Here is a 25,793-nt window from a genome sequence, read left to right on the forward strand (position 1 = left end):
ATTAGACAAAGGACAAAGAAGGGGGTTCAGCAGTCTTTATCGCCATGGTGGATAACCCACTCTCATATTTTACTGCCTCATCCCCATATGCTTGGATAAGCTAACAGTGCAATAGTTCACCATACCTCACAGAGATCTCATATGGTCGAAACTAAAATCAAATATCCCTCGACAATCTCGAGGAATTAAAACGAGTATAAGCAAGAGTCAGGGCTAGGCCTACTCTGTGTCTTTAAGAATGCACTCAGTAGCACGCCCACCACACGTGACGTCTCATTGCCTGCTGTGCAGCCTCATGTCTGACGGGAGGAGCCGTACCTTGAGTCGCGCTCGGCGCCCGGGCGCCCCCGGGTCCCGAGCCCCAATGCCCCGCCAATATATCACTCACTTATTCTAAGTACGAATTCCAATCTTTGTTTTACTGCCGGAAGGTCCTCCCATCCTCCAACATTCCTAGAGATCCTCATATACTGAAGTATAACTTCACATTCTTCCCCAATAGTATACATATAAACAAGGCGGACAAATGGAATTTCCCCCTAACCCCAACCACCCACCCTCCCACCTTGCAGGAAAAAAAAAAAAAGGAAAAAATTAAAAATCTCTGTATACAATAACGAAAAGAAATAGCCTCCTAATTAATTATCTATGTCCCATTCCTTCCATAAATTATTCCACTTTAAGTGAGCTCCTCTTTGTTTATAAAGAATCTTCTCGTAGCTTTTCACTTTCTCAACCAAGCTCAACCAGTTTTTACAGTCTGGGGCGATAGAGGAAAACCAGGCTCTAGAAATGAGGAGTCTAGCTAAGAATATCACCTTAATCAACAGATGAGAGTTTATGGGCTGGTAATTAACCTCCGATAAGTCTCCCAGGACCCATATTCTGGGGGACAATGGAACAGTAATTTTGAGTTTACATGCCAGGTTCTTTTGGACCAAGCTCCAGTACCTACTCACCATTGGGCAGTCCCAGAACATATGTAAATGATCTGCCTCAGATTCACCACAACGTGGGCAGCTAGAGGAGGCCCTGAGTCCTCTTCTATGTAGCCATATAGGTGTCACGTAAATTTTGTGCAGAATATTGAATTGTACCACAGTGTGGTTAAAATTATGTGAAACCATCTTTAAGCTTTCCCCTATTTTCTCCCAATTTGGATGGCCCACCTCTGCAAGAAGACCAAGCTCTCTGTCCTGGAGAGAGAACATCCAAAAAAAAAATTATCCATTAAGTGTCTGTAACAGTGTGATAGTTTAATTCTCGTAACAATTTTCTTACAAATTAAATCATGTAAAAATACAGGAGTATCTATAATAAAGAAGTGACTATTTAAAGTGCTAGAAAGTGCGGACCTCAATTGAAAGTATGCATACCAAGCCACCTCACCTAGCTTTGCCCTTAATTCCGTGAGAGGCAGAATATGTCCCTCACTGACTACTTGATGTAGATACTGAACGTTTTTGGTCCTCCAATACTGGCGACAGCTTAAATCGTTTAGATTAGGAAATTTTCGGTTATGCCATAATGGGGTGCAGGTGAGTGATGCCTTAACTCCACACCAACTCCTTATGACCAGCCAGGTCTTTCTGACCATTCTGCAGAAGAGTGAGTACCCATTCGGTATATTTAACAAATAATCAGATTCCAGTACAGTAAAAAAAATCCAAAAAGCCTGAATCTTTCACTACTCTGCTGCAGAAAGGGCTATTTTCCCAGTCGTTAAAAAGACAGAGTTGGGACGCTACAAAATAGCCCTTGAAATAGGGGAGGTTAAGACCTCCCCGATTGTAGGGCATAGAAAAATAAAGGGCCTTCAGTCTAACACGCTTCCTCCCCTATAATAAATCATTGAGCATACGTTCTATCAATCTAAAATATTTGTCTGGAATCCAGATAGGCGAATTGCGCAGGACATAAAGAACCTGGGGCAGCACTACCATTTTTATTAATGAAATCCTGTCTGCTCTTGCTGGCAGGATTTTTTGCCATATCTTGATTTTAGCTCTCAACTTCATCAACAAAGGAATCAGGTTAAGTTGTAGATATTCCTGAGGTTTGGCAGAGACTGTTATCCCCAGATACTTTATTGACTCAGAAATCGTTAACTGGTTATTCCCTTCGCCTCGCAACTCATCTATAGGGAGGAGAACGGTCTTATCCCAGTTGATCTCAAGTCCAGACGGATCAGAAAAAAGACCAACCAGGTCCATTATACGAGGGAGAGTAGTGTCTGTTTGATGAATAAAGACCAAAATGTCATCCGCGTAAAGGGATACTCGATCATGCTTCCCCATTATGCCAAAACCGGCCACCTTCGAGTCCTGTCTTATCATGGCCGCTAGTGGTTCAATGTAAATGTTAAATGCACGCAATGTTGATGGTGAACAGATCAAAACACTGACAGAATCCATGGATGGCAGGCTTTTGAGTGTCCTTGCAAAGAAAGGTGGCTATATTGGTCACTGATTTGTTTTTGTATGTCAGAAATGTATATTTGTGAATGTTGAGATGTTATATTGGTTTCACTGGTAAAAATAAATAATTGAAATGGGTATATATTTGTTTTTTGTTAAGTTGCCTAATAATTATGCACAGTAATAGTCACCTGCACACACAGATATCCCCCTAAAATAGCTAAAACTAAAAACAAACTAAAAACTACTTCCAAAAATATTCAGCTTTGATATTAATGAGTTTTTTGGGTTCATTGAGAACATGGTTGTTGTTCAATAATAAAATTAATCCTCAAAAATACAACTTGCCTAATAATTCTGCACTCCCTGTATATCCTTATAGATCAGGATACATGGTCACCCCCTCACACACATTCATCAGCTGATTTATTTTATTTTTTACACTCTTTATATACATTTTTTCTCGGGAATTAATAAATCCAGTCTAACATCTCAGGCAAAGCTCTACCATGACTGATACTAAGTACACTGCTGCTATGACACATCTTCTAAAGCTCTAGAGGATTACACAAGTAATAAAAAATAATGCAAGAAAAAATATATGAGCCAGGGCACAAGCTTCTCGTCCCGAGAGAGGCACCATTACTGGAGATCACTCACATGCAGGGAGCTCCTCATTTACTGCTTATTATGGGTAAGCTGTGAGCTGCTATTTATTTCGTTGCCTTTCATATATACTCAGAAACCAAAGCTAATGAATTACTATGAGAAATACAGGAATGCTAAGTCACGTAAATTGAAGAAATGTCGCTACAATCTGCAGAAGATCACATTTTGACGCACCTAGCTCCAATATGTGGGAGGGGCATAAATGCCAGGTGTAAAGCAAAGCCTCAAACTTCAAAAATCTGATTCAATCGTGTGGGATGATTGTGCCATCCAGGAGTATCCAGTACTCAAGTATTAGACCAATTATTTCTTTATTCCAGCATCATTAAACCATCTCCAGTGGCATACTGCAAGGACAACTGTCAACGTGTTTCGATCAAACAAACAATCTTAAAAGTGTACCGTAACTGTCATGTTTTCATCAAAAAATCTATTTTACCATATGTTATTGCTACTGCGACATTATGCATAACGCAATCTTTAGTTTCTTCAGATACCATTGTTTTCCTTGAGTTTTTCCCTTAGTTACAGCTGTTTTAACAATATGAGGATCATCTCAAGATGGTTCCTCTGCCAGTTCTCTGAGGCCAAAACTGCCTTCACTTACTTCACATACATACTTGCTGTAGCCAGGAGCTTCCTGCCAGCCAATCAGATTGAATTACTGACAGACACGCCTCCTCACTCTGAAGCCTAATGCAGGCATGCAATACCCCTCTGTCTTCTGTTTATACTAAAGGGAAGACAGACAAGCCACAGCAATGGTCTTTTAGGAGACCAGTGGAAAGGAACAGGGGACAATATTGAAAGCTGTTATTATAAGGTAATTTCAGATCTTTTGACAATTATTGACAGAGTAGGCTACATGCACACGACCGTATGTGTTTTGCGGTCCGCAAAAAAAATGGATGACGTTCCGTATGACATCCGTTTTTTTTCCGGATCCATAGTAATAATGCCTATCCTTGTCCGCAAACTAGAAAAAAAATAGGACATGCACTATTTTTTTTGCGGAGCAACGGAACGGACATACTGATGCGGATAGCACACGGTGTGCTGTCCGCGTTTTTTATGGACCCATTGAAATGAATAGGTCCGTATTCCTATCCGCAAAAAAAACGGATCGGACACGGAAACAAAATACGGTCGTGTGCATGAGGCCTAACTCAGGTATACATGCCTAACTCTAATAAACTAGCAAATAAAAAAAATGACAGTTACACTTTAATTATGATGGTCATGATTAAGATCATGCCAGACGTCCTTCATGCAACCTCTCTCAGATGCCATTATGGTACACAGCAAGATGGTCTTCATTTCAGGTACACTAAAAGCTCGGAATTACCTTGATTTGGTTGTGGAATCGGTGCTATGGCCATTTCTCCAGTGTCCCAAGAGCCATTTTTAAACAGGACAACTGTTGCCATGTGTGTGCTATGCTTTCATTGTTTGCACATGTCCAACCTCTGCCTGTTTTCCAGATCTGAACCTGTGGTCTGCCGGCCCTGACCATTAGGGCTCATGCACACTACCGTATGGCTTTTTCAGTGTTTTGCGGGCCGTTTTTAATGGATCCCTTTTTAGTTTCAGTAGTGTTTCCGGTTCCGTTCCGCTTTTCCGTATGGCATATACAGTATACAGTAATTACATAGAAAAAATTGGGCTGGGCATAACATTTCCAATAGATGGTTCCACTAAAACGGAACGGATACTGAAGACATACGGAGTACATTCCATTTTTTTGCAGACCCATTGACTTGAATGGAACTACGTGATTTGCGGGCAATAATAGGACATGTTCTATCTTTAAACGGAACAGAAATACGGAAATGGAATGCACACAGAGACACTCTGAACTAAAAAAAATGGCCAGTATACTGAACGCAAAAAACGTTTGTGTGCATGAGCCCTTTCGACTTTTTTCTGTCTGTCTGTCTGCCCTAAGGCCTCATGCACACGACCGTGCAGTTTTTTGCGGTCCGCAAACCACGGATACGCAAAAAACAGAAGCTGCCCGTGTTGCCTTCCGCAATTTGCAGAACGGAACAGGCGCCGGCAATATAAATGCCTATTCTTGGCCGCAAAGCGCGGACAAGAATAGGACATGTTATATTTTTTTTGCGGAGTGCTGTCCGCATCTTTTGCGGCCCCATTGAAGTGAATGGGTCCGCACCCAAGCTCGGATGCAGACCCAAACAGCGGTAGTGTGCCTAAGGCCTAAACCTAGCTTGTCCACGGACTACAGTTTGCCTGATCTCTCAGTGCTACGGTGTCTCTTGAGGGTCAGCTGCCACTGAATGGAGACTATTTTAAAATGTAATGGTCTGGTGGTTTCTCTACAGTAGAGACCAGCTCCCTGTATAGGGGTGAAAGAGTTAAGACTGGGGGCCACTTAAATAACTACCTTAGGAGTAAACCTAAGCCAAATCTGCTCAGTGGCACAGTGGGTCCACATACACTGGCCACCAATAAATTTAATACAGGGGAGGGAGGGCTGCACTGGCCACCAATTAATTTAATACAGGGGAGGGAGGGGGGCCGCACTGGCCACCAATGAATTTAAAACTGGGGAGGGAGGGGGGTCTGCCCCCTGCTGCCTGGCAGCACCTGATCTCTTACAGGGGGCTATGATACGCACAATTATTTTGCGGAACAGAAGGGTGCTGCCAGGCAGCAGGAGGCAGTCATGTACACAGTTCTCAGTATATTCTAACTTGAAGCGTCCCCATCACTATGGGAACGCCTCTGTGTTAGAATATACTGTCGGATCTGAGTTTTCACTATGTGAAAACTCAGCTCTGAAAAAGCTGTATGCAGACGGATCTGCGGATCCGTCTGTGCTAAAGTAGCCTACGGATCACGGACGCGGATGGCAATCTTGTGTGCCTCCGTGTTTTTTCACGGACCCATTGACTTGAATGGGTCCGCGAACCGTTGTCCGTCAAAAAAATAGGACAGGTCATATTTTTTGGACGGACATGAAACACGGATCACGGACGCGGATGACAAACAGTGCATTTTCTGAGTTTTCAACGGACCCATTGAAAGTCAATGGGTCCGCAGAAAATCACAGAAAACGGAACAACGGACACGGATGCACACAACGGTCATGTGCATGAGGCCTAACACTTCTTGTCATAACAGCAGTAACTGACGGACTTCAACTTAGAGCTCATGCACACAAACGTATTTTCTTTCCGTGTTTGTTCCGCTTTTTTTGCGGACCGTATGCGGGACCATTCATTTCAATGGGTCAGCAAAAAAAACGTAAGTTACTCCGTGTGCATTCCGTTTCCGTATGTCCATATTTCCGTTCCGCCCAAAAATAGAACATGTCCTATTATTGTCCATATTACGGACAAGGATAGTACTGTTCTATTAGGGGCCAGCTGTTCCATTTTTGCAAAATACGGAATGCACACGGACGTCATCCGTATTTTTGCGGATCCGTTTTTTTCGGACCACAAAAAACATACGGTCGTGTGCATGAGGCCTTAATGTATGTGGCCAGTTTTAAAGATGCTGTCCAGTGCTGCAGTAAACAGCTACACAGTGGACACTGGAGCTACTTTGGAACAGTGGTCATGGGTGTGATGTGTGGGACGCCCACCAATCAGATATTGAATGCCTATCAGTACAAAAATCCTGGAAAACCCCTCTAAGCTGGATTAACATACAGCGATTTTTCTCTGTGCTCCCCCCCAAGGGCTCGTTCACACGAACGTGTGCTGCCTGTTGTTGTATTGCGGACAGCATTTCCGGATCTGCAATACACGGCCACCGTTCCGTGGCCATTCCGCATCACGGATACGGACCCATTCACTTCAATGGGACTGCAAATCCGGAGATGCGGAATGGAAGCACGGAACGGAACACTACGGAAGCACTACAGAGTGCTTTCTGGGGTTCCGTTCCGTGCTTCCACACCGCAAAAAGATAGAACTTGCTCTATCTTTTTGCGGAACAGAAGGATCGCGGACCCATGCGCCTGCCCCACGGACGGTGCCCGTGCATTGCAATTGCAATTTGCGGTCCGCAGCACGGGGTTCACACGTTCGTGTGAACGAGCCCTAAATTACAGAAAAACCCATAAACACATTTTTTTTTCTCAAAATGCACTACGCTCTAGCTCTTTTTTTTCTGGCATGTTTTTTCTATTGGACTTTGAAAATGCAACAAAAAAACTTTAGTTTTAGATGTTACACAAAAAAATATAATAACTTGTTGAAAAATGCTTTGAAAAACGCTTGCAATTCATGCAGAAGGCTGAGGCAGCGTTAGGCTACATGCAAACGACCGTATGTGTTTGGCGGTCCGCAAATTGCGGATACGCAAAAAAAAATGGATGACGTTGCGTATGGCATCTGTTTTTTTTGTTGATCTGTTTTTTTTTATCGGATACATTGTAATAATGCCTATCCTTGTCCGCAAACTAGAAAAAAATAGGACATGCACTATTTTTTTTGTGGGGCAACGGAACGGACATACTGACGGTGTGCTGTCTGCGTTTTTGCGGACCCATTGAAATGAATGGGTCCACATCCTATCCGCAACAAAAAAAAACGTAACGGACACGGAAACAGACAACGTTCGTGTGCATACATGCACACGAACGTTGTTTGTTTCCGTGTCCTTTATAGACTGTACTATGTACAGTCTATAAAGCAATGATCATGCACAGCTGATTACACAACTTATGCTGGTAAGTCAATTTTTTAAAATAAAATATGATTGGGAAAAACAGGGAAAAAATGATTTCTTGCTAGGCCTTGCTTGCCTCTCTCTCCCTATCAATTCCAGGCATGGGGCTCGCAGGCCCTGGGTTAAATTGAGCGGCTCTGATCTTATTGTGTGCTTGAGTGGGCTATAATCTCTTAGCAGGGAAATGGGAGATTGGAGTGAGCTGATGTGCGGCCTGTGGCTCTGCATTATTCACCTCACCTACTGCGCGCACTATCAGGGGCTACCGATCCAATAGGCGTCACATACACAACAGTTACGTTGGGGTATCGTACTGCCGCTGCCAGATGTGCAATGTTAGTTAACTAGAAATTCACAATATCCTGAGTCCTGGCATGTTGCTGTTTTTCCCTCGGTAATTTTAGAATATGCTGACTTTTTTCGTTCCCTTTTTAATACCAGCGTGACATTTTGGAGTATTTTGCAAACTGGTCATCTTCTTTCAGAGGAGGATCACCTGCTGGAAGATCGCTTTTCGATGGAATACTCGGAGGTTATGTCATGGTTCTAAAATTATTTTAACCACTTCAGTAACACAGGGTATTTTCCCTGTTAATGACCAGATATTTGACACATTCTGGCAGGGACTGTCGCAATTTATGTTGTGGTCAAGATACATGTAGCTCTCTTTTTGTACCAATTTTATGCAGGGCTTTTTTGGTGGCATAAAGATTAAAGGCGCTTTCCGTGATTTAAAAAAAAAATAATAATAATTTGAGGAAATGCAATAAAATGCAAGAAAAAATATTACTCAACTGATAGATCCTGCTCTGCTCCAGTGCCACCGCATCGGAGGTCCTTGCCAGTCACCCAAAAGACCAGTGGAGCCAATCACTGACCTCACACATTGCTAACATCACCATTAGGCCTCTTTCAGACGGGCGTTGCAGGAAAATGTGCGGGTGCGTTGCGGGAACACCCGCGATTTTTCCGCGCGAGTGCAAAACATTGTAATGCGTTTTGCACTCGCATGAGAAAAATCATGCATGTTTGGTACCCAAACCCGAACTTCTTCACAGAAGTTCGGGTCTGGGATCGGTGTTCTGAAGATTGGTTATAAGGGAAAATAATAGCATTCTGAATACAGAATGCATAGTACAATAGCGGGGTTAAAAAAAAAAAATTATAATAATTTAACTCACCTTAGTCCACTTGATCGCATAGCCCGGCATCTCTTCTGTCTCCTTTGCTGAACAGGACCTGTGGTGAGCATTCATTGCAGGAACAGGACCTGTGGTGACGTCACTCCGGTCATCACATGATCCATCACACGATCCATCACCATGGTAAAAGATCATGTGATGGAACATGTGATGACCGGAGTGACGTCACCACAGGTCCTGTTCAGCAAAGGAGACAGACGAGATGCCGGGCAGCGCGATCAAGTGGACTAAGGTGAGTTAAACATTTTTTTTTTTTTTTAACCCCTCCAGCGCTATTTTACTATGCATTCTATATTCAGAATGCTATTATTTTCCCTTATAACCATGTTATAAGGAAAAATAATAATGATCGGGTCTCCATCCCTATCGTCTCCTAGCAACCGTGCGTGAAAATTGCACCGCATCCGCACTTTTCACGCAACCCCATTCACTTCTATGGGGCCTGCGTTGCGTGAAAAACGCACAAAGAGGAGCATGCTGCGATATTCACGCAACGCACAAGTGATGCGTGAAAATCACTGCTCATGTGAACAGCCCCATAGAAATTAATGGCTTGGTATTCAGTGCGGGTGCAATGCGTTCAACTCGCGCATCGCATCCACGCGGAATACTCGCCCGTGTGAAAGGGGCCTTAGGCCTCCTGCACACGAAAGTGTGCGCCCTGTGGTCGTGCTGCGGCCTGCAAATTGTGCGTCGCAATGCACGAACACCGTCCGTGGGGCAGCCGCAGCGGATCGCGAACCCATTCACTTTAATGGGTCCACAATCCGGCCGTTCCGCAAAAAGATAGGACATGTTCTATCTTTTCGCGGAACGGAAGTTCGGGACGAAACCCCACGGAAGCACTCTGTAGTGCTTCCGTAGGCTTCTGTTCCGTGCTTCCATCCCGCACCAGTCCGCATCTCTGGATTTGCGGATCCATTGAAGTGAATGGGTCCGCATCCATGATGCGGAATGCCCGCAGAACGGCACCCGTGTATTGCGGATCTGCAAATGCAGTCCGCAATACGGCAACAGGGAGCACACGTTTGTGTGCAGGAGGCCTTAGGCCTCTTTTACACGGGCGAGTATTCTGCACGGGTGCAATGCGTGAGGTGAACGCATTGCACCTGCACTGAATCCTGACCCATTCATTTCTATGGGGCTGTACACACAAGCGGTGATTTTCACGCATTACTTGTGCGTTGCGAGAAAATCGCAGCATGCTCTATATTGTGCTTTTTTTTACACAACACAGGCCCCATAGAAGTGAATGGGGCCGCGTGAAAATTGCAAGCATCCGCAAGCAAGTGCGGATGCGTTGCGATTTTCACTCATGGTTGCTAGGTGACGATCGGGCTGGGGCTGGGGACCCGATCTGTATTATTGTCCCTTATAACATGGTTATAAGGGAAAATAATAGCATTCTGAATACAGAATGCAAAGTAAAATAGTGATGGAGGGGTTAAAAATAGTAACAAATCTCTGTCTTCTTCTGTAATGTTGAGCTGCCGGCTAAGGACCTGTGACACTATGATACAGTTCAGCAAAAACGCGGCCCATTTTTCCCGGACCAATCACTTTCACATTGTATGTGAGCACTAAAATATGTTTCTATGCCCACTGAAATGCCTGGGAGACCAATGCTTTAAAGACATTCTGTGGTCTACAAAAAAAAAAAGTAAAAAAGAAATAAAAAGTACACATTTATTATACTGAAATACACCTATATTAGGCATATTTCAGGTGCAGATGTTGGCATAACGGTTAGTTGCGCTGCTCTCTGCAACTTCGCCCCACTTACGCCAGGTCTGAAATTGTGGGTCTAGCGGGGAAGGGGAGGAGCCAGCCGACATTTTCTTTGCCTGTTTTAGGCGTAGAAAATAGTCTAATTGTTGTACATTTAGAACTGGCGCTGGGTCCGCCAAAAATATGGAGAGGCCTGCGCCTCTTCATAACTTCCGCGGATCCTCCGCCAGCTATTGGGGCTTTATTAAGACCGGCGTCTAAAACGCCGGTCTTAATAAATGTGCCCCAATATTCTTTTTACAGTTTTTTTTTTTTTTACCTCAAACTCGTATTGGATCCATAAAGATAGGGTAGAAATATGTATAATATAGAATGCAATGGGACACGTCACTCTTTTCACAGAATCTTTGAGGAAAATGTTAAAGATGTGTGAATTTTATTCTATATTTTCTATAACTAGGATTGTAATGAGTTAACTTTTTCTACTTCCAAGTGCCCAGCCACCCCCCTCTTTGTTTCAAGACTGGAGAGGAGAGAGAGGGGGGCAAAGAGCTGTGCTGTGGGAAGTGTCTGATTTCTCATCTTTCTACAGGTGTCCCATAGAGTGTGGTGGAATGCGTAAGCCAATCATATGGCTTGATGATATGTATATATTATTCACTGCCTATAGAGAAGCACCTTCTTTGAAGTGTCACATATGACGTAGGCAGTATTCTTGTTAGAATAAACTCCATTACAAAATGGCGATGGTAACCAGATGTTTACATTAGTTCACATTCCAAAGTAGGACCCAGTGCGCAGAAGCCAGGGTGCTATCTCCTCTCCCTTATCTCTTCTTCCTTTTTGACCAATGAAACAATGTTTTAGCCTCAGTGAGGACTGCCCTCTTCTGAAAATGTATATACGCTTACCCCATGTAATTAAAGTTAGAGATTGCTTTGACCAACTTCTGCGTCAGTGTTCAGTCTCTCAGCCACGCGTGGATATTAACCCCTGGGGGGGGGGGGGGTACATTGATCTGGAACACCAGAGTGTATCTAAAATACCCTAATTTAGGGTAGTTTTAACAAAAAAAACACAGTTTTATGGGTCAGTGAAACACAGATTTCATACAGGAGCACATGTCATGCCACGTAAATAATACAGGGACTTATCAAATCCACACAGCACCATCATCTCATATATCTAATAATGGTGAATTTCTGTGAATAATATGCGCCTGTGCTAGAATTATGAGACATATTATGTGCAATATAATGTTCGCTAATACTTGTAATGAGATGATAGTGATCGGAGCGGCTCTCAACCTCTGCAGCAGAGTGACGGCTATATCTTCATTTTGTGAGCAAATTTACCCTTTAAAACAGCATTTGCTTTAGCAGATACCCCCAGAGACGTTACACAAAAAGAAAGAGTGATGAAAGAACACAGATTTCTCATCAAGCCATTTAATTTCTTTATTCCCTGAGCTCTGGTTTACTAGAGTCTCTCTCCGCCTGTTCCAGCTATAGATCCCCCTCCTTCCCTCCACAGCTCTTAATAGAATTCACCCTAATTCCTGTGATAACGCACAAGCACATGTCAGCCTTATTATCACCCCATACCTTCTCCATCCGCAACTTCCCACCCGCCACCCCCGTCTTCAGAAGGGAGAATTCTATGGTCCTCTAAGACGACGACATTCATAAACAACAACTGCACTGCTACAGATCCCTTTAATAAAGCATCTTGCAGGAATCTTAAGGGTTGTGTTGGCGTGGATTTTGGTTCAGATTCTGTACCAAAAAAATGCTAAAAACACATGCAATTCCTATTGCATTTTTTTCCCGCTTGCAGTTTTAAAAACCACATCACAAAAAAAGTCCGTTATAGATGGGGATTCCGCACAAAATCTGCATCCAGAGTTCCCAATGAAAATGGGCAAGATAAAAAAGCACATCAAAACCACATAAAAAAGTGTAAAAAACCAAAGCGCCACATTTTCCCTTGCACTCAGTCTCAAACAGTGGGGTGACCAGTTTTTTTCTTCCCCCATTGTCAGTGGCTCTAGGGTTCTGTTCACAGGGCCCATACTTCTAGTTCTCGTACTTCCAGGTACCAACCATGTTACCAACATCTCCTGATGATATCACCATGCACACTGGGATGGGATCCAAGCGAAAAGACACTGCCTGGTGATTGCGGTGCATACCTTTCCTGGCTCAGTTAGTGAATTCTTATTGAGTCCCCTCTCCTCATGCTCCGTCTTATCCTTGATTTTGTTCTATGGTGTTTATTGTCCTTCTTTTGATTTGCGTCTATGTTTGTGGCTCTCCCTGTGGCTCTCCCTCATCCAACTGACCCTTCGTTCTCACCTTGGCTATCTACAACTGTGGCCTTGGAACTCTCCTACAGATTCCTGTATAGAAGCTAAAGGGTGAATACCAGGTCCCTAAGTTTCCACACTTTGAGTTAGCCAGCAGCCAAATGTAGCTTAAAGTCAACTTCCTCCATCACCCAATACGTGACACGTAACACCACGGAGAAAAACTGTACCAACTAAAAAGCTTCATGATATACAGTCAGAGACCTGGAAAACAGATTGACATTTCCTCTGTGACTCCTTTCAACCACCCAGCAGATGCAAGAGCATTTCTGACATTTGCTTCCCAATGCACAGTATTCTGCAAGCCACACATAAAGTGCATGTTATAACATGGTAAGTGAGCTGCACCAAATATTCCACGTACCAAGTTTAATACAATATTCACCATATAGTATATAGAGAAGAGGATATCCTGCTCCTCTATCTTTATTAGTCAAATGCACAGAAGCAGCAGCATGAAGACCATTGTACAGCAGTACTGAACAGTACATCTGTGAATCCAGGACTGGAGTGAGATAGTAAACTCACTACAGCTAGCAGAAGGACTCTGTGCCTGTGCCTCTTTCTGCAGCTACTCCATCCTTCACCTTCTCTGTAGACCTCTATAGGCTGAAGTTGTACTCTGATTTCTCAGTGAACTGCTAATATCCATGTTCAGTGAATTAAGCGTAAGCAATCAGTTCAGGTAGTGGGGGAGCAGGAGAGGAGTCAGATAAGTGAAGAAAGAGGCACTTTCTGTAACAAGATGAATTACAACATTTCTTATCTTTACTGGTACTATTCATTTATGAAAAAAATATTATGCAAGAGAACCACCTCGCTAGCGCCACGTTTTGGAAGTGGCTCCCTATGAGTTAAAGTCTGACCTTTTAACAAGCCTTGGAACGTGACAAGGGAAAATAGTCAAGTCAAATATCGAAACAACATCTATTCTTTACATGGGGTCACCAAATAAAAGACAATAGCATTTTATTGCAAAACGGCTCATCTAGAATCTAAACAATTAATTATAAATTAATTGCCGCTTCCGTAAAATGAGGATTTCATTTACTTTAGCACAGGTAACTTGTAGCTCACAGGTGTTTGATGTCTTACCATTCCCATGTGTACAGTTCTTCAGCTTTACTACATGGACTTGTTATGATCAGATGTCCCAAAAACAAGTACATTAGATCCTCCAGGGCTGTAAGTTGCCTTATTAGATACGGTAATTTGACCCACTTCACCAAGACTATAAATATGCATTAGGTCTCATTAATATTCACTATTACAGCCAGCTGGGTGGTGCAGGGTGAGGGGAGCTGTGCACACTGGCTCAAAGCAGGAGGACAGGCAAGGATCCCCTCACAATGCTCCTATGGGTTGACTTATACAGACTGACGCCATTGGTGACAAAGAATAAAGAGGGGAGAGAAAAAGGAAGTGGCTTTAGACCTAAGTAATAATGGAAAACCTTTAAAAACATAAATTATTATGGACCCAAAGACAATACTTCCAGGGGAGAATACCTCCAAATGTCATGAATCCTGTCACCTATAAAATGGGACCCACTAGGAGGTACAGTATAGTCACATACAATTATCTTGGTGCCATAACTTTTTTGTTCTAGATCCCAAATGCGGCCATGTTCTCATCGTCTTCATGTTATGACTTGACCTATCTTTCAATTATACAGGACCTCAAATCACTATAATAAACCAAGGGGGGTCTCCAACACACATGTAATTCCAGCAGTTTTACAGGTTCTGAGGAAAGGTCATCAAAAACCGATCAGTGGGGTCCGCCCCATCGCACCCTCAACCCTCTTTATAGTATACGAAGCACAACGTCATATATTATATAATGCCTGACCTTGATATTGCATCTCCATACTATTTATGTAAATGGAACTGAGCTGCACCAAGGGAATGGACATTACAGACCATGAATTAGTCTACCATGCTCAACAAATGCTGCACCCCATTCCAACAGGAGAGCGGCAGGGGTGCCAGGAGTCAGACCCCTAGTGATCAATCCTGAGGTTAGGTCATAAGGTGAAAATCATCCAGGCAATCACTGCTATATCTATTCACAACCTACAGTAAGTGACAATTTTGTGATTGCAAAAAGAGTTAATACATCACAAGCTCCGTATATCCTTCAATATAAATAATAGTGTACCAATCAATATAGCTGTAGTTCTGCAATGGAAACCACACGTTACAGCTAAAGAGGATTTATTGGGCTCTGGTCACAACTGAACTGTGGTACTGCAATTCTATTTTGTACACTATAAAAAGAGTCTGAAAAAGACAAAAAAAAACAACACTGATATCAGACGGCATTTACATTCTGCAATTGAGCTGCATTGTGCCTGGTAAGCTGTGAGGAGGCCACGGCGCTCACCAGTCAGACCTTCATCGATCTCATACTGAGGACGGGGCCATCAACATGAAAAAAAGAAAAAACTTGCAAATAATTCTACTGACAAAATGAAGAAAAGAACTGCACAATTTTAGATTCACAAGTCCTGATATTGTGAAGGAAAAATGTCTAGGAGCAAAACCAGCTAATCATACAGCAATGTTCCAAAATTTGGCAAAAAGCATTAAAGTATAAGAGTGAGGGTGTTCCTACAGCAACATGCTGTCCATATACCTCTGCCCAGGAATGATGTACCCCCTACCTCAGGAAGCTGAAGGACATGTAATGAACTGTGGAACACACAACACTCTGTAGATATTTTCGAAGCTGAGCCAAATTGTGTTAGAAAACCTCTCATTGTGCCCATTATAATGTTAGACTAGATAGAATACAGGGCATTCATCAGTCACAAAGCGTCATTCAGTCACTGGAGACGCCACTGGGAGAAAAGGGTTTTGTGCGGCAGACAAAGTGATCATACTCAAGAGCAGTCAATAGGGAGATTGGAGGAATTCTGATATTATAGACATGGCCAGAGATATGAAACTCAAGTCGTTTTTAAAGAAAATCAAGTAATAAATAAGCTAAAAGACAAATAAGAGCCTTCATTTCTGGGCGAAGACTGGGAGGGTCTCATATCTGCTGACCAAATCTGAAAGGGAGACGAGATCCCTCAGACACTAAAACACACACAATTAGGGAATTACACCTAGGGGGTAAAAATAATATAATGAAAAATAATAGCATCAAATAAAACCCTGTATTCAGGTGGTAATTATGGTTAAAATCCCAACTGAGTCATATTTGCCAACCCTCTGAGCAGGGCTGTGGTGTCAGCCAAAGTTCTTCTGAGGCCTCATGCACACGACCGTTGTTGTGGTCCGCAAATGCGGCTCGGGTGCGGACCCATTCACTTCAACGGGGCCGCAAAAGATGCGGACAGCACTCCGTGTGCTGTCCGCATCCGTTGCCCCGTTCCGTGGCCCCGCAAAAAACATATAGCATGTCCTATTCTTGTCCGTTTTGCGGACAAGAATAGGCATTTCTACAATGGGCCGCCCGTTCCATTCCGCAAATTGCGGAAGGCACACGGGCGGCTTCTGTTTTTTGCGGACAGCAAAGAATGGAACGGTCGTGTGCATGAGCCCTGACTCTAACTCCTGCTTTTTACCACACTCCAACTCCTTCATAAATGGTCAAATTTCCTGTAGTAAAATAGTAACATCGGCTTTTCCTCACCATCATGTCAGTAATCGGCTACTTAGAACCTAAACCATATTTATTGGAAAACAAATTCTGAAATTCCTGACATTTTCTAAATTCCTGTAAGTGCCTATTTAATGCCCTATAAATGTAATAACTGGAGAACACTGTTATACACTTAGTAATTGTAAGAAATCTCAGAAAAAGTTAGAAAAGCTATAAATGTGTGTCCTGGAAATGCAGAGAATCCTGTGCAAGTCTAAATGGGAAGAAAAGAAAGGTAAAAAGTGGAGGCGCTATATTCAGTGCTGCCATGGAGGAGTTGTCTGGGAATAACTTCTCACAGGTGCCTGCAGCCTCCGCTATGGAAAGCTTCCTACCTCCCTTGCTATACACAGCTCCGGTCCTGGCCGCTGGCTCCCATGTGTCCATCTTCAGGTCCGTGGCTTGTTTACTTCCTCTCCGACAAGATCATCTGCTCCGCTGCAGCCTATGACTTGTGTCCACAGGGGACACATCACCGCTAAAGCCAGCAGATGATCGCGTGCTGGGGACAGATTAAACAAGCAGACCAGAAGATGGACACACGGGAGCCGGCATGTGGGACCAGAGCGTCAGGAAGCAGGTAAGTTTGATTCATTCCATAACGGAGTCAGGCTGCGGGCTCCAGGACAGCCCCTTTAATGCTGTCTTCCTGTTCTGTCTAGCAGCCCTGAGATGACTACAGGCATGCCAAGTAGTGAACTTCCCCCTCTGGCCTTTAGAGGAGGAACTTACTATTGAGCATGTGCAGCACAGTTTCATGGGCCATTGGAGCAGCATGAAATAGTATAAGAAACAGGGGAGGTGAGAATTGATTATCTATCACCACTAGAACATCCTGATTGCTCTTTATAGTATAAGGACAGGAGAGAACACAGGAGAAGTGATAAATGATTTTCCATCACCACTAGAACACCCTGCTTATCACTGTTTATAGTATAACGACAAAATAGGGAAGAACTTATTATCTATCACCACTAGACCACCATGCTTGTCACTGTTTATAGTAAAAGGACAGAAGAGGGGAGAACTGATTATCTATCACCACTAGAGCACCCTGCTTATCACGGTTTATAGTATAAGGACAGGAGAGGGGGGAACTGATTATCTATCACCACTAGAACACCATGTTTATTACTATTTATAGTAAAAGGACAGAAGAGGGGAGAACTGATTATCTATCACAACTAAAACACCCTGCTTATCACCGTTTATAGTATAAGGACATGAGAGAACACAGGAGGTAAGAACTGATTATTACCACTAGAACACCCTGCTTATCACTGTTTATAGTATAAGGGAAGGAGAGATCACTGGAGATATGAGAACTGATTATGTATCACCACTAGAACATCCTGCCTATCACTGTTTATAGTATAAGATACAGGAGGGAACACAGGAGAGGTGAGAACTGATTATCTATCACCACTAGAGCACTCTGCTTATCCCTTATAATAGTATAAGGGACAGAAGAGTATAGGAGAGATGAGAACTGCTTATTTATCACCACTATACATCCTGCTTATCACTGTTTATAATATAAGGGAAGGAGAGAACACAGGAGAGATGAGAACTGATTATCTATCACCACTAGAACACCCTGCTTATCACTGTTTATAGTATAAGATACAGGAGAGGTGAGAACTGATTATCTATTGCCACTATAATAGCCTGCTTATCACCGATTTTGATAAATAAGGGCTTTAGAACATAAAATAGATTTATGATTATGATTTCTAAACTTATATGAAAGTTAGTGAATTAATAAAATATAAATAACATAATATTTTTAAGCTGAATTTGGAGTCAGTATGACTCCTACTCTACCTAAAACTAATTTTGACTCTAACTTCACAGCGCTGCCTCTGAGAGGTCTTTCTCCAAAATGAGTTTATCTCACAGATTGCCGGCATGGCAGATACAACTCCAGAGCACTCACTGACCGTTCCCACGGGACAAAAACACTTTCCTAATATCTGGTTATAGATAGATCATTACCAAGAGGTGGCGGTCAGGCTCCGGCATGTGGGGAGCTCATTTCTGGCCACAAGCAGAGACAGTGGGGAGAGGAGAACCATGCTGATAATCACTATTAACGGGGAACTCTGGCATTGTCATATGCACTATTAATAGACTACATAACCAACAGCATTGTAATTATAACATTAACAGCATATTGGTGATTATTTATTGATGCCGGGGAAAGTGTTAGAAAGTGTGAATGATACAATTTTATGGCACCAGATTAAAAACATCAACTTGATTAAACACCAAGGGGGCGATTTATCATAGACTGGCGCCTCGGAGGCTCGGAGCCCGAGCTGCTATAGATTTCAGTCTTGTTTTACGCCAGAAAACGGAGTAAAAGAAGATAAATTTGGCAGGCCCTCTGGCCCCACCCCTCCCTGGATTATTTTGTCGCAAAGACGTTTAAAAAGTCGCAAATACAGTTAGATTGCCGTAATCTTGCAATGCGCGAGCTCGCGCATGCGCAGTGCCGGTATAGTGTTCCTTCCCTGTGCTGGCATCAGCCTGAGGGAAGGAACTGCGCATGCGCAATCTAACTGTGACGAAAGGAGGAGATTCGGAGGACGCAGGCGGTGCTGGGCTCCTTCACAGGGGGGGCGTGGCTGGGCACCTGGAATATTTTGTCTCAAAGGCGTTTAAAAAGTCGCAAATACAGTTAGATTGCCGTAAAGAACTGCGCATGCGCGATCGCGAGATTACGGCAATCTAACTGTGACGAAAAGAGGAGATTCAGAGGACGCAGGCGGTGCTGGGCTCCTTGACAGGGGGGCGTGGCTGGGCACCAAGAAGGTTAGTACAGCCCCTTGGCACCTTACAAGGCTCATTTACATATCTTTAAAAATCATTTTTCTAAATAAATAAAAGCACACAGCCCTATAGGACCGGTATATTGCGGACATGCTAGCGGCGATCTAGCCGTGCATGTCCGCATCTCTATAACCTAAAACGAGGTGACAGAATCCCTTTAAAGTTTCCCCCGAATCCTGTCCTAGGCCTCTCAACTAAGTTAAGCCAGTACTCTACTCTGCACTGATGAGGGGCAATCACCCCGAAACAGCTGTCTGCAGATGAGATGCTGGCTTATTTATTATCCAAGTCATGTCTCAAGCCCTGTTTAAAAGGTTAAACATTGACTTATAAGATAGCTGCCTTACATTTGGCGACTATAGAGGTAGAGCTTGATAAGAGTTCAGTTGCATACCCTCTTCCCTGTCATGGATAGTTACAATAAGAACCCCCATGTCTTTGTAACTACACACAATAAAATCACTATAGACGCCCTGTCATCGCTGATCTATACGTGGCGCATACTGTCAAGTCATAATTATTGTGTCTATGAGGATATTCTAAATCTGATGGTAATGAGACCCAGCTGACTGGAAAATGGACCTCACAACCATCCTCCGTCACTAGACGTAATTGTCACAATCATAACAAAGGGCGCAGATTAATTTATTTTGTAAGTCAATAATAAATGTAATTAAAGGGTATTCCAACAATAGTGTTTTATGACATGCTGATAGAAGATGCCATAAAACACTGATGGGCCGTCTGCTGAGACCCTCCTGGGCTACTGGTGGACACCAGGCCATGCATGCTCAGTCGCTCTCTACTGAAATGAATGCAGGGTTTTGGACTGTTCATCTCTGCGACTACTTACCGCAGGACTGTAAGACTATGCTGTCCTGTGTAAGAGCAGCATCGTATACGGACAGGTCCGCTCTTCTGCAACATGTGTCTGATGGATTCATGAGGGGAATGCTCTAATCATTGATTGACAGCTGGCTGCTGTATATCTGCATACATAACAACCCACCGATCACCGATGAGAGGGGCGGAGGAGGTGAGGAAGGCACTCCCATCATGAAGTCATCAGACTGAGTCCCGCTTCCCTTGCATCCACCGCAGCTACACCCCTGATCCTGGACAACTCTTGGGTTTTCTGTTGGCTATGAAAGTTGGTCTGCTCCGAAAAACTGCGAAGGAACGCAGGACTAAATCAACTCAGAATCAGAGGAGGTTCCAGCAGTGGCATCACTTTACTAACTATGTATCTGGCGGTGCAACACAACTGGGTGCCCGAGTCTTACTGGAATGTACTGGGTGCAATTAGTATCATTCACTTGGCGTTATGCAACTGTATGCAAGAACAGGTATAACACACAAATGTCCTGCAATAAAAGCTGTAAGGGCTCATTCACACAACCGTATCCAATTTTGCGTTTTGCAAACTGCGGATCCGTAAAAAACACGGATACCGGCAACATGCGGAACGGCCAGTCCTATGAGAAAAATGCAGACAGTACACCGTGTGCTGTCCACATCTTTGCAGCCCCATTGAAGTGAATGGGTTCCACAAATTTGGGTGCGGACACAAATATACGGTCGTCCGAATGAGCCCTAAATGACATAAATGTCAGTCACATAAAGGCATAAAAATATAGCGACAATATCGAAAATATAGAGTCTGCAATTCACATTATGATGGGTATCCCCAGTGCTGAGCATCAGTTACCGGTAAAAATCTCTACCTGTCACTACCACTAGGGGGATTCACTCAGACTGAGGCTCCTACTGAAGGAGGGTACATCTGTTAAAATACTGCCCCCTGCAGTCAGGGATGGAGAGTACATCTACTAGAATACTGCCCCCTGCAGTCAGGGATGGAGAGTACATCTGTTAAAATACTGCCCCCTGCAGTCAGGGATGGAGAGTACATCTACTAGAATACTGCCCCCTGCAGTCAGGGATGGAGAGTACCTCTACTAGAATACTGCCCCCTGCAGTCAGGGATGGAGAGTACATCTGTTAAAATACTGCCCCCTGCAGTCAGGGATGGAGAGTACATCTACTAGAATACTGCCCCCTGCAGTCAGGGATGGAGAGTACATCTGTTACAATACTGCCCCCTGCAGTCAGGGATGGAGAGTACATCTACTAGAATACTGCCCCCTGCAGTCAGGGATGGAGAGTACATCTGTTAAAATACTGCCCCCTGCAGTCAGGGATGGAGATTACATCTACTAGAATACTGCCCCCTGCAGTCAGGGATGGAGATTACATCTGTTAAAATACTGCCCCCTGCAGTCAGGGATGGATAGTACATCTACTAGAATACTGCCCCCTGCAGTCAGGAATGGAGAGTACATCTGCTAAAATACTTCCCCCTGCAGTCAGGGATGGAGAGTACCTCTACTAGAATACTGCCCCCTGCAGTCAGGGATGGAGAGTACATCTGTTAAAATACTGCCCCCTGCAGTCAGGGATGGAGAGTACATCTACTAGAATACTGCCCCCTGCAGTCAGGGATGGAGAGTACATCTGTTAAAATACTGCCCCCTGCAGTCAGGGATGGAGAGTACATCTACTAGAATACTGCCCCCTGCAGTCAGGGATGGAGAGTACATCTGTTAAAATACTGCCCCCTGCAGTCAGGGATGGAGAGTACATCTACTAGAATACTGCCCCCTGCAGTCAGGGATGGAGATTACATCTGTTAAAATACTGCCCCCTGCAGTCAGGGATGGATAGTACATCTACTAGAATACTGCCCCCTGCAGTCAGGAATGGAGAGTACATCTGCTAAAATACTTCCCCCTGCAGTCAGGGATGGAGAGTACCTCTACTAGAATACTGCCCCCTGCAGTCAGGGATGGAGAGTACATCTGTTAAAATACTGCCCCCTGCAGTCAGGGATGGAGAGTACATCTACTAGAATACTGCCCCCTGCAGTCAGGGATGGAGAGTACATCTGTTAAAATACTGCCCCCTGCAGTCAGGGATGGAGAGTACATCTACTAGAATACTGCCCCCTGCAGTCAGGGATGGAGAGTACATCTGTTAAAATACTGCCCCCTGCAGTCAGGGATGGAGAGTACATCTACTAGAATACTGCCCCCTGCAGTCAGGGATGGAGATTACATCTGTTAAAATACTGCCCCCTGCAGTCAGGGATGGAGAGTACATCTACTAGAATACTGCCCCCTGCAGTCAGGAATGGAGAGTACATCTGCTATAATACTTCCCCCTGCAGTCAGGGATGGAGAGTACCTCTACTAGAATACTGCCCCCTGCAGTCAGGGATGGAGAGTACATCTGTTAAAATACTGCCCCCTGCAGTCAGGGATGGAGAGTACATCTACTAGAATACTGCCCCCTGCAGTCAGGGATGGAGATTACATCTGTTAAAATACTGCCCCCTGCAGTCAGGGATGGAGAGTACATCTACTAGAATACTGCCCCCTGCAGTCAGGAATGGAGAGTACATCTGCTAAAATACTTCCCCCTGCAGTCAGGGATGGAGAGTACCTCTACTAGAATACTGCCCCCTGCAGTCAGGGATGGAGAGTACATCTGTTAAAATACTGCCCCCTGCAGTCAGGGATGGAGAGTACATCTACTAGAATACTGCCCCCTGCAGTCAGGGATGGAGAGTACATCTGTTAGAATACTGCCCCCTGCAGTCAGGGATGGAGAGTACCTCTACTAGAATACTGCCAGGGATGGAGAGTACATCTACTAGAATACTGCCCCCTGCAGTCAGGGATGGAGAGTACATCTGTTAGAATACTGCCCCCTGCAGTCAGGGATGGAGAGTACCTCAACTAGAATACTGCCCCCTGCAGTCAGGGATGGAGAGTACATCTGTTAAAATACTGCCCCCTGCAGTCAGGGATGGAGAGTACATCTACTAGAATACTGCCCCCTGCAGTCAGGGATGGAGAGTACCTCAACTAGAATACTGCCCCCTGCAGTCAGGGATGGAGAGTACATCTGTTAAAATACTGCCCCCTGCAGTCAGGGATGGAGAGTACATCTGTTAAAATACTGCCCCCTGCAGTCAGGGTTGGAGAGTACATCTACTAGAATACTGCCCCCTGCAGTCAGGGATGGAGAGTACATCTGTTAGAATACTGCCCCCTGCAGACAGGGATGGAGAGTACATCTACTAGAATACTGCCCCCCTGCAGTCAGGGATGGAGAGTACATCTACTAGAATACTGCCCCCTGCAGTCAGGGATGGAGAGTACATCTGTTAGAATACTGCCCCCTGCAGTCAGGGATGGAGAGTACATCTACTAGAATACTGCCCCCCTGCAGTCAGGGATGGAGAGTACATCTACTAGAATACTGCCCCCCGCAGTCAGGGATGGAGAGTACATCTGTTAGAATACTGCCCCCTGCAGTCAGGGATGGAGAGTACATCTGTTAGAATACTGCCCCCTGCAGTCAGGGATGGAGAGTACATATGTTAGAATACTGCCCCCTGCAGTCAGGGATGGAGATTACATCTACTAGAATACTGCCCCCTGCAGTCAGGGATGGAGAGTACATCTACTAGAATACTGCCCCCTGCAGTCAGGGATGGAGAGTACATCTACTAGAATACTGCCCCCTGCAGTCAGGGATGGAGAGTACATCTACTAGAATACTGCCCCCTGCAGTTAGGGATGGAGAGTACATCTACTAGAATACTGCCCCCTGCAGTCAGGGATGGAGAGTACATCTACTAGAATACTGCCCCCTGCAGTCAGGGACCCCCGAGAACAAGGTGCACAGACCACCCATAATTGAGAATTGGAAGGGACCCGGAGCCCCACACTGTGTGCCCGCTGCACAGGATAAGTGCACAGACAGCATGGCACGGTGCATTGTGTGCCAGTCTCCCGCACACACCAGTCTGTACCACACAAGGTGGCTGGACCAGGGATGCAATACATGGCGTGTCACACCTGCAGCATGAGGTGACCCGCACAGACATGGCATAGGCCCACCAGTGCCCTGCCTGTCCTTCGTGTCCCCCTCGCCACCATCCAGTCCCCCAGCTCCCTCCTGTCACCTGCACGTTACACGTATACTCCGAGTCGTCCAGCAGCCTCACGGTGCACACACACGGGAGATCCAGACTGCGGTTGCTTCCGCTCATTAGGCGACTTAACATCATCCCGAAACCGGGCACACAACGGGTACACACCCGCTCCGGGTCACAGTGCGCCCGCCGGGCTGTGCTGCAGACACAGCCCGCCTCTACAATCTAGCTGACCAATCAAAAGAGCTTAAAATGTGACTGATGGCTAAGGAGCCAATAGGAGAACAGAATGGGGAGAGAATGAAGCACTCTCCGCTTATTGGTGAAAGAGGCGGTAAGGGGGCGTGGTTTTGCATCCCATCATCGCTACAATAATTGTTGGTACCCAAAGAGGACAGTGACACTGAGCTATGAGTGCGGCCGGTCTCAGGGCTGTGTGCACGGGGTCCAGCCAGGAAACGCACGGCAGGCATACAGGGCACGTTATCATACACTTTAATATATAATTACCCTGTACCTAACTAGCAAATGTCACTATGAAAGGGAGTAATCTGTGTCCCAGACTCCCCCCTCCCCCAAGGGGGCACTGCCTGGGGTATAATGTTACATGGTGCCCAACTCCTCACTGAGGGATAGAGTGAGGGATCTGACAGAATGCTGCCCCCTGTAGTCAGGGATGGAGTATATGACATAATGCTGCCCCCTGTAGTCAGGGATGGAGTATATGACATAATGCTGCCCCCTGTAGTCAGGGATGGAGTATATGACATAATGCTGCCCCCTGTAGTCAGGGATGGAGTATACGACATAATGCTGCCCCCTGTAGTCAGGAATGGAGTATACACCATAATGCTGCCCCCTGTAGTCAGGGATGGAGTATATGACATAATGCTGCCCCCTGTAGTCAGGGATGGAGTATATGACATAATGCTGCCCCTGTAGTCAGGGATGGAGTATATGACATAATGCTGCCCCCTGTAGTCAGGGATGGAGTATACGACATAATGCTGCCCCTGTAGTCAGGGATGGAGTATATGACATAATGCTGCCCCCTGTAGTCAGGGATGGAGTATATGACATAATGCTGCCCCCTGTAGTCAGGGATGGAGTATACGACATAATGCTGCCCCTGTAGTCAGGGATGGAGTATATGACATAATGCTGCCCCCTGTAGTCAGGGATGGAGTATATGACATAATGCTGCCCCTGTAGTCAGGGATGGAGTA

General features: G+C 44.7%; 1 protein-coding gene across 2 annotated transcripts in view; it reads right to left on the reverse strand.

The window, feature by feature from the left end:
* Positions 1 to 24,699, reverse strand: part of FRMD5 (FERM domain containing 5) — a 98,413-nt gene extending 73,714 nt beyond the window's left edge. For both annotated transcript variants that reach the window (XM_044283135.1, XM_044283134.1), the window contains exon 1: positions 24,598 to 24,699. In XM_044283135.1, coding sequence (XP_044139070.1) covers positions 24,598 to 24,699 — 102 coding nt within the window. The remainder of the gene's footprint in view (positions 1 to 24,597) is intronic.
* Positions 24,700 to 25,793: the final 1,094 nt, after the last annotated feature.

Source organism: Bufo gargarizans, chromosome 2, assembly GCF_014858855.1.
Source record: "Bufo gargarizans isolate SCDJY-AF-19 chromosome 2, ASM1485885v1, whole genome shotgun sequence".
NCBI lineage: Eukaryota > Metazoa > Chordata > Amphibia > Anura > Bufonidae > Bufo > Bufo gargarizans.